Source organism: Motacilla alba, chromosome 2 (genome assembly GCF_015832195.1).
Source record: "Motacilla alba alba isolate MOTALB_02 chromosome 2, Motacilla_alba_V1.0_pri, whole genome shotgun sequence".
Taxonomy (NCBI): Eukaryota; Metazoa; Chordata; class Aves; order Passeriformes; family Motacillidae; genus Motacilla; species Motacilla alba.
In genome coordinates this window covers 53,453,598-53,468,611 of record NC_052017.1, presented here as the reverse complement: position 1 = coordinate 53,468,611, position 15,014 = coordinate 53,453,598, and the positions used below count along the sequence as shown (strand labels likewise).

General features: G+C 38.4%; 1 protein-coding gene across 5 annotated transcripts in view; it reads left to right on the top strand.

The window, feature by feature from the left end:
- POU6F2 (POU class 6 homeobox 2) overlaps nucleotides 1-13,788 on the top strand; it is a 311,090-nt gene extending 297,302 nt beyond the window's left edge. For 4 of the 5 annotated variants that reach the window (XM_038127479.1, XM_038127475.1, XM_038127477.1 and 1 more), the window contains 3 exons: nucleotides 1,031-1,199; nucleotides 9,755-9,923; nucleotides 13,083-13,788. In XM_038127479.1, coding sequence (XP_037983407.1) covers nucleotides 1,031-1,199; nucleotides 9,755-9,923; nucleotides 13,083-13,587 — 843 coding nt within the window. In that variant the 3' untranslated portion in view covers nucleotides 13,588-13,788. The remainder of the gene's footprint in view (nucleotides 1-1,030; nucleotides 1,200-9,754; nucleotides 9,924-13,082) is intronic. The other variant, XM_038127476.1, reaches the window with a different exon arrangement.
- Nucleotides 13,789-15,014: the final 1,226 nt, after the last annotated feature.

The following is a 15,014-nucleotide window of genomic DNA, read 5'->3' as shown; positions in this document are numbered from 1 at the left end:
TTTCCCTTGTAGAAAATGCAGATAACAGCTGCAGTGAAGTGAAACCTTTTTAGAATATTTTTATGATCTTTTTTGATCAATATCAAGAATAACATAAAATAAAGGTATAATAAGCAGCAGTCACTAGAGTGTATCAGACCCGTATTACTGTATTCTTATGCTCTGAAAAGACTACTGGACTACTAGAATCCAATTCAAAACTGCAAAGTCCATTGTGTGCCTTTATTTTGTAGAGAGACTGCCCTTCAAATTTTCTGAGAGTTTTATGTGAAAATCAGTACCAGAGAATGTTCCTAGATTTCAATGCCACATGAAAGCATATTATAGGCAGAATGGACTGATGGTTCTTTCCATTCCCCTAGTAAACAAACAAAGACTACACTCTTGTAATATTTGTTTAAAAATTTAGAAAGTCAAGTCATGTATCATTTGCATCTACCATACTTACTAGACTTTTCACATGTGTATTACTGGATACAATCTTGGTGTGTATGGAGCTCAGAAGTTTTTGTGTGTGTTGTAGCCAAAGACAACTTACCTGTTCCAATGATTTTTGTTTGTTTGCCAGGTATGATGTCATAAAACAAAACACTGATTCCTGCAGGAAAGGGATTTTGGCTCAGTTTATATCCTCTTCCCCATTCCCACTCTTCTTGGCCGTGGTCCTGCAATATGCAATGACCTCTGTGAAACAATTCTGATTTCTATGAGAATCTAGGTAGCGAATAAAAAGTTTGGTTTCATGAGTCAGAGAACAGGTAAGGATATGTATTTAATAAATCAGAATCCTGCTGTAAATGTCATAGGTCTCTTATTACCCATTTCAAAAAAAAAGTATTTACCTTCTAATTAGACAATATTCTAAACAGCTCAGATTGCTCCTGCAACATTGCCACTTGAATAAAGCCCATGGTGTTTACTGCTCCTGTGTGATTTGTTCCCCAGAAGTAGATAGGTGAGATGGTGCACTGCAAGTTTCCTATTATTGTTTCAACTTTCTAAATACCTATTTTTACATTTTAACATGTAGCTCCATCAGCCTTCCCAGACGCAAGTGGGACAAGCCGCTTCACAATCCAATCTCCTGCATTTGGCTCACAGTCAAGCATCTATGTCTCAAAGCCCAGTGCGTCAGGCTTCCTCTTCTTCTTCCTCATCCTCCTCCTCTTCAGCTTTGAGTGTTGGCCAGTTAGTCAGCAGTAAGTATTTCTCCCCTGCTCTCCTTAATTCTCCCTTCTGTTTGTTCTCCTTGCTGCTGAGTTTTCCAACCTGCTTTCCCTCCTTTTGTTTTTTTTTAAAATATAGTAGATTGTATATTGCAAAATAGCTGACTCACCAGTGAGAATTACTAAGTGTTATCATGTATGGGGCTTAAGGTAAACATACCTTAAGAAATTTAATCAATGTTGAAAATAGTCATAAAAATGGTAGCAGCCATTAATTGACTCATGAGGACAGTTGTTGTAACTGAAATGCTGTTTATGTTTTTTGGAAGTTAGAAGTTTTTGAATCGGTCAATATAATGAATTACATTTCTCAGAATTTGGTTGGCAAACAGGTACTCCTACTTTTGGTTAAGCTGCTTGTTTCTTTGCTTGGTTGATATAGGAAACCATTTTACAAACCCTAATACTGCACAAATCCAGAGTAAGAGATTTTCCTGCCAGAAAAAGCTTGCAGCACTTAAACAAGAATGAACTGGAACACGCTGGGGAGAAGGGAGAAGCACACTGCAGTGAAATAACTGAGTTCCAGTGTTAGAATTATAACAGCTGACCTGAACAGGGCTTTCTTCCAGATTGCGCGGTTGAGAGTCTTTGCTATTACCTTATCAGCATTAACTTGGTCTTTACATAGCAAAAACCACAGGCTGACAGTATACATAAGAAGCACTAACAGTTTTTGCACATCTGCAAAAATCCATTTGATTTGTATGGTCTTTGTTCTATGATATTCCATGTACATATTCTAAGTAATCAAACACTATAGCTTATGCCATATTGGTAGTGAAAAATACGTGATTGATACAAGCTTATGAAGGGCTTGGAGAAACTGTCAGGCAAGGAAAGATTTGAAAAAATCTTGGTTAGATTATTTCAGAGATCATTTACATGGGGAAATTACTAGTAGAGCTATAGTGGTAAAATTATGCTCATGTAACTCACAGTGGGAATACTTTTGTTCTGGAATGAAAATATCTGCATATAGATACAGATGTAATTATTATGCTATTGCACTGTCACTAGTAAATTTTCTCATGTAGACATGCTTGTGGAAGGAAGACAAATAAGAGGTTTTACATTACAAATACATAAAATTTACCTCTAATCCATGTGGACAAATTGAGTAAAATAGCTGGTGCAAAGTTGTTTTTCAGTAGCTAGTCTAGAATAGCTCCTCTTTTGGACATTCTTATTTAAAATAAATGCAACATGGAAGAAGCCCTTTTAAGATTACAGGATAAATCTATCCAAAGTTAGAAAATACTTGAAAAATAGCTGTTTGTTCAACTGTATGCAATTCCTCTTAGAACTTGTATTTCATTACAACAATACATTGTCATTAAAATAATGCAATCATGATTTTTTTTTCTCATCCTTCTTTCAGTTCATTCCCAGTGAAATTGTCCTAGGGATGTATCAGAATTACTAACACAACAGGTGGACTGTTGTCCTGATTTGAATCAGGGTTTACCTGATTCACTAATCTGTTCCCCAGTTTGCATAACATTTGAGGTAGGCAGCTATAGAGGAGTGAAGCATTGTCTTGCCTGAGGCAATAGAGGACTAAGGAGCTGAAGCCTTCTGTCTGCTATGTAATTCCAGTGCAAGGCAGGCAAATCACTTAAAAGAAATTTTTTTCACAAGTGCTCCCTCAATATCCAGCTTGAGACTCCGGACTTTAATTTGCAGAAGAACCCAGTACTCATGGTTGCAATTTTAAGTGCACTTTCACAGTGGAACTGTATCAAGAACCATTTACAGACAGTCTAAAAAATCATTTCCTACTTGACCTAGACTGGGTGCCCAAAACTGCATCTTCTCTTAATATCTGTGCACTTCTCTGTGAATGAGAAGGGGAAGACCCTAATCTTGTAGAAACACAGAAAATAAATTAAGATTTTAAAGAAACCAGAAGAGCTCAAGAGGAGATGTCTTTAGTGAAGAGCTTTAATAGAGGTCTGGGGCTACACACTGAACGAGTAAAAAGGCAATACATCAATCAGTTCATCTGTAAAGAAGGACAGTTCATCCTGTGCACTGAATGAGGCACATGAAAAAGAACTGATAATCCAGGGCTCAAAGACTATGGTACAATGTATTGTGGGCTGCTGTAACTCCAGCATTTTGTAACTTCTGATTGTTAATTTGTGCAGCTGTGAGGATGTTCTTTTAGATTTATTTTTTTTGCATGGATAAATTTCAAGGTTTCAAAAGCAGAATAGTAACATAAATCAGTCATATGGTGAGATAATCTTTATGTTTGTAGGTGGAAATAGGAGATGTGTTGAGTGGATGGAAAAGCTGATAGTTCTGTTATCATCTTGTTGGTCCTGCTCTGAAATAAGCACGCTGTGCTTAGGGATTTGGCTGAGAGTAGAGTATGAGGCACAGGAATATCAATTTGGGCACAACTGGGAGATACATTAATGAACATAGAACTTTTACTTGATCCTCTCAGGCTTGACTCCATCCACTATTTGTCTTGTTCTTAATTCTTGTGTTATTCCGTTAATTCTTCACAATGTTCTCCACACAATCTACTCTCCCTTTGCCTCCATGCTTTTGTTCTTCTAGTTTTCTCCGTGCAGTCTGTTTCTCACAATCCATCATTACCCAACTTCTCTTCCCATTTAATTTCCCACTCAGTCACTGTCTCCAGACTGTTTCTGTACCCTTTTACCAACCTTTTTATTAGGTAGTTTTTGTCCTCCTTTATATTGTTTTATCACTAGTGCCACCTCTTTTTCCTTTTTCCCTTTCCTCTATCACTGTGAGTGGTACTCTGCACAGTCAGGCCCTCTCTCCCTCCAGTCCAAATTCTAATCCCTGCTCTTTAATAATCTTGAAGTCATTTTTTTTTTCTTCTATCTTATCTTTTTCTTTAGACTCAAGGTTAATTTTTGCCCCCTCTGCATCCAAATCCTGCTGATGCCACTCCCATCCTCCTTTTTCCTTTTTCCCTTTCCTCTATCACTGTGAGTGGTACTCTGCACAGTCAGGCCCTCTCTCCCTCCAGTCCAAATTCTAATCCCTGCTCTTTAATAATCTTGAAGTCATTTTTTTTTCTTCTATCTTATCTTTTTCTTTAGACTCAAGGTTAATTTTTGCCCCCTCTGCATCCAAATCCTGCTGATGCCACTCCCATCCTCCCTAGCAGCCATCAGAAGAGTGTGAAAAGTGATCACAAAGAGCATCATGTCAGTCTCCATGTCTTTACTGTGGTCCTATCAAAAAGGGCTACAGGAATAGGAAACTTTTCATACAATCAGACTGATTATTGAAGGAGTTGCACTTGGAAGTTAACTCAAATTTTCCAAAAGAAAATATTATTGATAGGGATCTCCTGAACAAAATTCCACATTAAACATAAATAAAAAATTTGCTACTTTGAGTTTATGCTTCCAGCTTCATTCAGTCTCTGCTGCTCAAGACTAACAGAATGAATAGCATGAGGGGCAGATCAACTCACTTCTGCCATTTACATAGTAACCTTACACAGATAGAAGCAAACCAGTCATCTCAATTATCCCTAAAAGCTGTCCAGCATACTCCTGAGAGCATGCAGCCACCACAGATTGGAGCTAGCACTGCATGCCTAAGCCTGCTTGAGCTGCCACATGAGGGATGGTGTTGCAGGGCACAAGAGAGCTACCTACTGTCTTCTAGTATAATGTGGAAAGAGCCTACAAGAAGAAAATACGGTCAGTTCAGTAAGGAAAGATCAAACCATCTGTGTAATGAAACATGAAAAATCAGATGGGATCCTTTATAGCTTTTCCTTCGCAGTGATAAACCAGTGATAGATACTGTTTGGACAAAGAGTATTAAATGACCTTCATGAGTTTGAAAACTGTTTCATGTGACTGAAAAGCCATTTACACGAAACCATGGCTGTACATGAGAATGTAGATAGAAAATCATCCTTGTTTCGCTTCTTTATGGAATCGGTTCCATTTCCAGATGCAGATCACGGAAGGGCAGGAGCACCTCTCTGTCAAGCCTGTGGCCTTCTTAGTCTCCCAGCTCCCACACTGGCTACAGAGCTTTGTATGAAAGGCCTACAATTGAAATGCAGTGTCTGAAAGTCTATTTAAAGTCTTTTAGTGGGATGAGATAGGCAATGAGTTAGTGTTTCTGAGAGAAGTCCTTACTCATGAGGGCAGCAAGAAACAACTTGTGGCCTCCTGAATCTATCTTTGATTTCTTTAGTCCTCCTGAGGTAGGAATATCGCTCTTTTCCTAATTCCTTACAAAACTGTAGTCCAGACCTCTGGAAGAGGTCCTGGAGCTGAGCGCCTTGGCAGAGATTTGCTGTATTCCAGAAATAGTTCTAAATATTGCAAAGTCCATGTAAAACTAGTCGCATTTAGCCACTTGTTCAGTTAATCAAATTGCATAGAGTATCCAAACTTCAGCAAATAATTTCTTGGAGCAAGCTTCTGCACACTGCAAAGAGAGTAACTCTTTCACAAGACGTTGCTTCACATCAGAGAAATTATTGACGTACAAGGAGAAATTCATAAGAACTCTATTAACTGTAGTGTTCCATGTTCCTTGGGTTTATTACTTTTACTTTTCATTCTAGTAATATTTTCTGTATGATTTTGCTTTTTTTTTTCTTTAACATGTTTCTTAATTTCAAAGAAGTTTCCTTACCTTTTGTTTTTAATTTCTCTTTCTTTATTTATTTTTTGCCCCTTTTTTCCCTTTATGTTGTTGTCTTTTTATAGCTTTTCTCTTTTCTCTCATCATCACCCCTTCATCCCTAACCAGCAACAAGTCATAATTACTTTGGAGACAAAGCATAACAGTTATTTCCAAATAAAAAATATTTTAAAATAAGTTCTGTCTAAGCAAGGACTGCAAGATTCATCTCTACTCTTCCTGTCCCTTCCTGTATGATTTCTTTGTATTGTCTAATCCTATTTGTATTCTCTTTTGTCTTCTTTATTTTCTCTTCATTCAATTCTACATCTTTATTCTTCCCTTTTTTCCATTTCATTTTCCTCTTCTGAAATGCATCCCTCTGCTCATTTCTTTAACTTTTCCACCATATGTTCTCTTTGTGGAAATCACTGGTTTCCCCTTGTGCTCTGAAACTTGTGTCTCCATGAAGTTCCTTTCTTCCCCCAAATTCATTTTACTGTCATCTGTTACGGTGAAATTAAAATGCCTCCCATAAACAAATTATTCCTCTTTTTTTTCCCCCCTGAGTTCTACTCCATTTTCCATTATCAATGTTTTGTCGTGCCTTTCTTATCCAATTTACTTTCCATTGGACCTCCTCAGCCAGCTATTTCTCCTCCTCTCTGACTTGGGAAATCATCCCCCTGTAATCCCTCCCTCGGCAGAACTCTGTGCAACAGAAATTTGGTTTCTCCTTAAGGGTGCACTGATTTCTCTGTGGCAGCTCTTTCCCATAGCTATTAAAATCACAGCATATTTTCACTCAACAACAAATTCATGCAGGATTTTCAGAGGAATTCAAAGGTGGCAGAAGTATTCCCTTCAGTAGGAAAAAACAGATTTCTATGCAGGAGACCCTGTGAATTTTATTTCTTCCTTACCGCTCATCTATCTTTCCCATCCACCAGGATGGCTGGTGGAATTTTAGCTGTCTTGCTTTTTGTTATATGCACCCATATCCTCTGAAATGGTCTAAGACAACCCTCTGACCTTTCTCTAGCACCCAGTAGTTTCATAGGCAGCCACTGTTTCTTCAGGCAATAATGTAAACATGGGAGTCTTGAAATCCATTACCATGGATCCCAAACACTCAATGGGTTTGGCATTCTCTATTTACCTGTTGTCACTGGGCGGCCTTCCCTGGGATATCCACTTAATTGAAAAAGAGACAGTTTATTTACTGTCTTCAATAAGTTACTCTTCCTAAAATGTGAAGTGTGCTATATGTTCAACTGTTTTGAAAGCTCAGAACTTATTAAAACAAAGTCCATAATCTCTTTGAATATGTTTATGAATATGCATATTTAGACCACACAGTCTAAGACTATTGATGACATTTTAATGCAGTAGTGTAAAACAGACAAATGATGGTGCCGATAGAATGGTCTTCATAGCACTATTTGTGTTTTAGGGAGGTGACAGAAGACAAGATCTGTGGATTTCAAAGGGCTTTGAATCACATCCAGAGTAGAAGTGGTTCCAATTTCACATGAATGCTATTTTTCCTAGAGTTCAAGATAAAACATTTCAGTGTTTCAGTCCATCTGTTAGTACTTTCCTATTGCCAAAGATACTATGAAAGAATGAAGCCTTTTTCTCCACAGATATTCCACTATATTCTACTCCCATATTACTGAAGAGCATCACAGATTTTTTTCCATCTCAAGGAGAGCTCAGCCTAATATAACCCCCATCCAATTGCTGCAGGCAGGAACAGTCTTTCCATTATGCTCACTGTTGCAACAATGCCATATCATTCTAGATCCAGCAGAACTTGGCAGAATTTCTCTATAATTTCTCTACAATTAGTTTTCTCGCTTCCCTTTTTATTCCTAACAGGAGTTGGGGAGGATTACAGGTGCCATATTTTGCTACTTTGGAAGTTCTCTGGCAACACCTGAATTGTCCTTTGTTACATTCCTAACAGCCTTAGTCAGAGGCCTTAAATTAACAGAAGGAAATAGGTGAGAAAAGTCACCATTTTAGTGTACTTTGCTCAGGGGAGATTTTGAGGCCAGTATAATTTTTGATATTTAGTATAGAGAGACCTAAAGTCAGATAAGTCTGCAGCTCCATTCTGTATCTCTGAAATTCAGAACTGGTATGCTAGATAGATGATATGGTGTAAGCAGGAAAATTCTATGCTTCTAAAGGCAATTACTTTATAAACTTCAGTGGCCACTGTCACAGCATTTACTCCTAAATCAAACAATACGCACCCTAGCTTTGTACTGAGTGAGTGCATGGGTGCGCAGGTTGCCACTAGCACAGCAGTGAGAACAGCAGAGATGATTCTGAGTGTGGAGTATCACTGAAACAAGGTTCAGCCTATGTGCATGTTTATCTGTATGCATAGTTCATGTGGTCCCTGGTTGCATACACAAGAATTCTAAAAATATTTTTGCCATTTGTGCTTCTTGCACTCAAGCAACACCATAAATTTATATATCAGAAAACCCTTTTCCCTCTGTCTATTACTGGACAAAAGGATTTTTTCATAGGGTTTTTCCATCACTAGGAAATTTTACACCAGGTTTTTAAACCCCTGAAAATGAAAGCTATGCTACTGAAATGCTGATAAGCCCTCACTAGAGCCATACTAGCAGGAGCCATTCTCATATAAGGTTCCGAATGTAGTCTAGCACTGTCTTTGGACAACTGCTTGCATTTACAGAAATTGAGGGGTTATTGTACTGCAAACTTTTCACCTCGGAGTCTGAGGAATGAGGTGAAGAACAATAGAGATGTCTCACTGGGAGAATGGCTTCACTACATGCAGGATTGCACAACACTTTGAAATCTTCTACCATCCCAGTCCCATGCTGTCTTTGACTTGGCAAACACTTTCATTTAGTCAGGGATCAGTAGCTTGGGAGGGGGTGGGGGGTGGAAGTTCCATTCTCCAGCTGTTGTGTCATTTCCCTTGATAAGTCCTAAATTGACCGAGTTATCCAGCTCCAAAGGAGCTTTTCTGTGGTAGACATGCTTTATTATGCGCCCTTTCAGGGACAAAGGCTTCTGTGTCAGTAAACTGCTATAGAAAGGAAAGACAGATTTATTCTCACAGCATCATAAGCATTATCTTCTGAGGGGCTAATGTAAAAGTGAAAAAACTGTGCAGCATTACCATCCAAAAACAGTGTTGCTGCTCCTTGATTATCCACCTGATGGGAGGCAGAAAAAAAAAGCTTGAAAGGCTGCTTCTCAGAAGGGCATGTTTTAAAAGACAATTATTAAATTAGGGAAGTTTTAAAGGCAGAATTGTTTTAGGCTTGTTCATTTGCTGGGTTATTTTGGACATTCATGTGGCAGCTTAGGTTGGGTATTGTGTAAAAGGGAAGAAATAGTTTGGAATCTCCTTATTTGGCATTAACTTTAGATAAAGTACAAAGACTTGATTTCCAGTTAAAAATCCAAGCAGCTCATGCGTATATATAGCCCTCCCCACAGACTGGAAATAAATTTATTAACACCAACCATCACGCTGTGTGATAAAAAGGGAAAACAGGGAACATGACTCCTCATCCCAGAGAAGACTTTGCAAGGCATAAATGGCAGCAAGGAGCCCAGGCACATGCTCCCTCAAAGGTGAACTGGCCTTTGTCAGGAGTTCAGCAAAGGCATGCCTTTAGAAATCTTCCACCTGCAGACAACTGCAGCCCAGTCAGCATCTTGGCAATCTGAACACACCTGACAAGGCAAGGCTGTTTCTGTTTGGGGAAGAGGAGAAAGGGGTCAGCATTAAAAAAACTGAACTTGAAAGTTTTGGCAATGAAAATGGCTGTAAGCCTGTCCCACTGATATGTGGTGCAAAGAACTGACATGATTAAAAAATATCTCAACAGATCCTCAGACAGCCACTGGAGAAGTGGATGGGGTAAATCTGGAAGAAATACGAGAATTTGCCAAAGCTTTTAAAATCCGGCGCCTGTCCCTTGGCCTGACACAGACTCAAGTTGGCCAAGCCCTGAGTGCCACCGAAGGCCCAGCCTATAGCCAGTCTGCCATCTGCAGGTAACAAGTTACATCATAGCTCCTCTTCTTTCTTTGTCCTTAATAATGATCTTAGCTTATTGTGAGGAGCATGCTTATGTTTGAGTCTCATAACTTTAGAGTGTATTATTTAACCTGATATTTAAATGCTGTTATCTGACATATAAATTGTTCTTATTGTGTATCTTTAGAGTGATTTTGGTCTCTTTCTTTTTCTCTCATTTTCTAAACAAGTGAGAAACAGTGTTCCTGGCATAGAGACTTAATTCCATAGATGAGTTGGAGATCCTGCTGATGCTCGATAAGCACCAGCTGACCCTCTTCATACTGTGCCATTTTCTACAGATAGGGTTACTGAACAAATATTTCATGGCTGCGTCCCTGCTAAGTTAAACCTGTATTACTGTGGTTAGCACTTCACATAGAGGATGTTAATGATGATTTACCTAGGCAACACAGAAGGGGAAAAAATAGCTTTCCTGCTATCTTGCAAACCAACAGCTATTCATCTTTTATCACCCAAATATTTACTGAAAAAAACAGACAAACCCATGTATGCAAAGCAGAAGCAGAAATCATAAGAAATAATAATACAGTCTTGACAGAATTAAAGTAGAAGCAAACACCTTATATGCATGTATGTCTATTACAGTAATCCTATGTTTATGCATGAGGTAACAAACACACTTAGGTAACAGCTTTTTCCTCTTGGGCAATGCCTTATAGTCCTCCATCAGCGAAAGCCAAGAAACCAACTCTAAGCTCATTTAAGTGGATTTTGTTCTTGGTGATCCATGAAATGCTCTGTCTTTTTATCTGCTCTTTATACTTTTAATGTATTCCCCATAGAATGGAAGTGTACTTTTCCTGCAGTTAAGACTAAGGTTATAAATAACATCAGTATGGGGTAGTGTGCTTGCAGCTCACATTTTGCTCAATGATTTTCCATAAAACCCATTGATTGTTGTTAAATACAAAAAGCTCCATAGGATCCTCTCACTTCTATGGTCTCCCCTACTGTTTTTTCTTATAAGATACCTCCCTGTTGAAAATAACCTTTATTCAGTCTATACAAGGATACTACTGCTGGGAAATTTGTTTCAAGACTTGTATGTCGTTATACCAAACATGTCCTACAGTAACAACACTAACAAACAATGCCAATGATATGAATGCTATTGCTCCCTATTGCTAAGGATTAATTTTGATTTTGGTTTTTTATTATTTCTTCGTGGTCAGTTGGTAAAGAATGCCTAAAATTGGTGAAGTTTTTAGCAACTGGAAATTTTTTGTAGCCTTAAGTTGCTGTTTATCTTGGTATACTTTAAAGGAACACATTGCTGTTTCCTTTACTTTTGCCTAGTTTACTGTCTTCCCATTTTCTCCATCTACCTGACACTTTGAGAAAGCACTGGGGATGGTGAGACCTTTTACAGAGGGCTCCTTGGAGGAGCAAGTTGCTCAGAATATGAGATTGGGTGCAAGAGCTTGTCCCAAATACTTGCAAGGTTACAGATTTTTTTAAAATTTCTTTTGCCGGCCTCAGATAGACACCATTATGGGGTGTAATTACATGCTATGACTGCATTTTTCATTAACCTGCTTCAGTGGCACCATGTGTTCTTCAGAAATGGTAGATTTCACTTTTTTTCAGTTGTAACAAAGGTGTTTCAGTATGAACTCCAGGTCAGTGAAAGGGGCAGTAAGGCAAGAAGTTTGACCAACCAGCTTGAAGAGAAAAGTAGAATCTCCTGGTGGCCTATGCAGGTCATGTGAGAAATATACCACCTTGATATGTTCTGCATGCAAATAGCAGCATTTTATTTAATTTAAATAAAATATATCCTTCTGCTTGAAATATCACTGGACACCAAGGAATGACACCTCGCAGTCAATGCCACACTAAGATGTCAGGCACCAGTTACAAAGTCTTTGGAGTATCATTATCTGAAATTATTCTTTGTCTTATTCTTTTTTTGTGCGAAGTGCTTTGTTTCATGCTGGAATATTTTTTGCTGCCTCCAAGTGCTGAATGGAGACACTAAAAATGTCCAGCTCCAGCCACCAAGTTTCTTGGCATAAAGGGACTGATTCAGTTCCTCTCATCTCCAGAGCACTCTGTGGTTACTAGTGGTGGTGGTGGTGCTTCAGCACCACCTGGGCTGGAGAGCACAGCAGCAACATCCAGTAATTGTTGCCTTTCTGCAGCATTAAATAACTCAGCATGCAGAGTGGACAGAGAAAAGTGGGAAAATACAAATGGATGGCATCAAAGAACTTGGGTTAAGACTTTTTTAATAGCAAAAGAGGATAAACTCAGAAGTAAATGAAAGAAACAAATACTTATAGGACTTGAAACATGAACTCTGCTCTTCTGCTTGTTTTTGAAAGGATTAAAGCTTTGTGTGGTTGCTTTTCCAGATGTTTCATAATACTTGTAAAATCTGGTTTGGCAAAATGATATATAGAAGACCTCATTTACAGGAAATGATATCATTCTGGTACAGTTTGCAGAAGTCCCACAATAAACTCAGCTTGGTTCCACAGTGTATTAGTGGACTGTTATGCTGGGTTTCATCTGGAAAACATGAGTCTGTCTTTGCACATTGTGGGGACAGCAAGATAATTGCAAAGTGTCCAGCTGTTTCAGCTGAACACTACTGTGGCTATGGGAATTTTTTTTCCAACCCAGAAAAGGGATATAGCATTAACTTACAAACAGTGAAAATTGCTGAAAAATGGAAAGGAAACCTGATATTCACAGAGTAGTATTTGCCATTGGTTTTTTATTATTAAAGCTGTGGTGTTTAGATTACACGGGATGGGAGAGATAACAAAAGGATTAAGCACAAAGACAAGATGATAAAAGCAATGCCTTTGATATCATTTCCTGTAATTAGGCTTAGTCTCAAGGGTTTTGAAGATCATCAGAAATATGAAAATGTGATTCTTAACCTGTATTATTTAGTGTACTTAGAATTTTGTTGTAGTGTTCATTTTGTGTTAGCTTAAATCTCTAGCTATATGTATCTATATCTATATCTATGCATAGATATACCTATCTGACAGTTTTCATAATCTACTGTAAATTACCTCTGCCAGTCAATTAGTCAGGCAGGCAGGAAGTCCCACCCTGGCAGAGCATCAGTGTAAGACTCTTCTTTCTCAATTTTCCCTCAGACACACCATCCTGAGAAGCCACTTTTTCCTACCACAGGAAGCCCAAGAGAACACTATAGCTAGCAGTCTGACAGCCAAACTGAACCCTGGCCTTTTGTATCCTGCCAGGTTTGAAAAGCTGGACATCACCCCTAAAAGTGCCCAGAAGATAAAGCCGGTGCTTGAGCGGTGGATGGCTGAGGCTGAGGCCCGCCATCGAGCAGGGATGCAGAACCTTACCGAGTTTATTGGGAGCGAACCATCCAAAAAGCGCAAGAGGCGTACCTCATTCACGCCACAAGCCCTTGAAATCTTGAATGCCCACTTTGAGAAGAACACGCATCCCTCTGGGCAAGAAATGACAGAGATTGCAGAGAAACTGAACTATGACCGGGAAGTAGTTAGAGTTTGGTTCTGCAATAAGAGGCAAGCACTGAAGAACACAATTAAACGTTTGAAACAACACGAGCCTGCAACGGCAGTTCCTATGGAGCCTTTAACAGACTCTCTGGAAGAAAACTCCTAAAAGCAAAACAAAAAAAGCCAAATCACACAGAAAAAAAAACCCCACACCAACTGAAACGTGTCCATTTGAACTCTGTGAAAATACCTATTCATCACCCTTGTAAGTAAAAGACTGAGAAAACTACAAGAAGGACTGAACAGTTTATAGATGTCCGTGGGTTTTCCTAGTAAAAAAAAAAAAAAAAAAAAAACTTAAAAAAAATACACAACACTTAGAGTGTGTGTGGTAGAATTAGTTCCCAAAAAAACTGAAAAAGCCAATTTTTTTTAATGGACTTAAAGTAAACCAAATAACTGCTTAATTTTTTCTGTATAGTATGAAAATATTAACACATTTTAAGGAAAAACAAAACAAACAGCAACAAAAAAAAAACAAAGAAAGAAAGAAAAAAAGAAAAAAAACTTTTATCTGTTTAAAAGAGAATACAAGCCTGCCACCTGGAGGAGTGATTGTAGCCTTTCAGGTATCAAGTGCTAATTCACTATGAAATCTATTAACCAAAGTCAGAAACATGGCATTGCAAACTAGATTGTTAGTCTACTCTTTTATGAGTGTAAAATTGTGTTACAAATTTTTACATTTGTATTTTGCAAAGAGGAATTCAGGATTAATTTCTCTCATCCTTGTTTGTACCCCCTGCAGGTGTGTACAAAGCCATTCCATAATAGTCACCTCACTTTTTTTTCTTTTAGTCAACAGTTTTGCAATCTCCTAATGTTTGGGTGCCAAAAATAAGTACTTTTTATTGTGATTTGTGGGGTTTGGTATTTCTCTTCTAAGGGTGTGTGTTTTGGTTTGCATTTCTTTTTCTGTTTGTTTTTTTTTTTTTTTTCCCTGATTTTATTTACTGCCTCCTCCCTTCCAGCTCATTCCCCACCCTTTCTCCAAGCCCCCCAAACCCAGTACTGTTTGAAGAATTTTAAAAATAAAAGGGAAATCTGAACACTTTTACATGCTGGAATGCAATGAGGACAAAGAAGGATTAGGATTATATCTGATGGCCTTTCAAGCCCACACTGAACATTGTGCTTTTTGTCGAATGTGTAGCTTGAGATTTCTCTGTCCTTTGGCCATGAACCTGGAGAGGTTACCAAAACTCATTTTGTAGTATAAATATAAACTGCACACTTGGTACAGTACAGCATCTATATTATGGTTCCATTTGAAGCAATTTCTCTCCAAAGCCTGCTAGCCAAAGAAATTTCTTGAGGTTCTGTTGAAAACAAATGGACAGACGGAGAAGTGATGAGGATGTTTTGATCATTACATCACTATGGACAATTTTGATGGTAGTGTTTTGTTCCTGCTGGCTTTTTTTAATGCCATATTGATGCTTGCCCTGTTGACTTTTTTAGTAGGAAGATGTGCTTCTGCAGGTGTTTGCTGTGGTCTCTGGCTAGACTAAGCAATTGGGACATAGAGAAAAA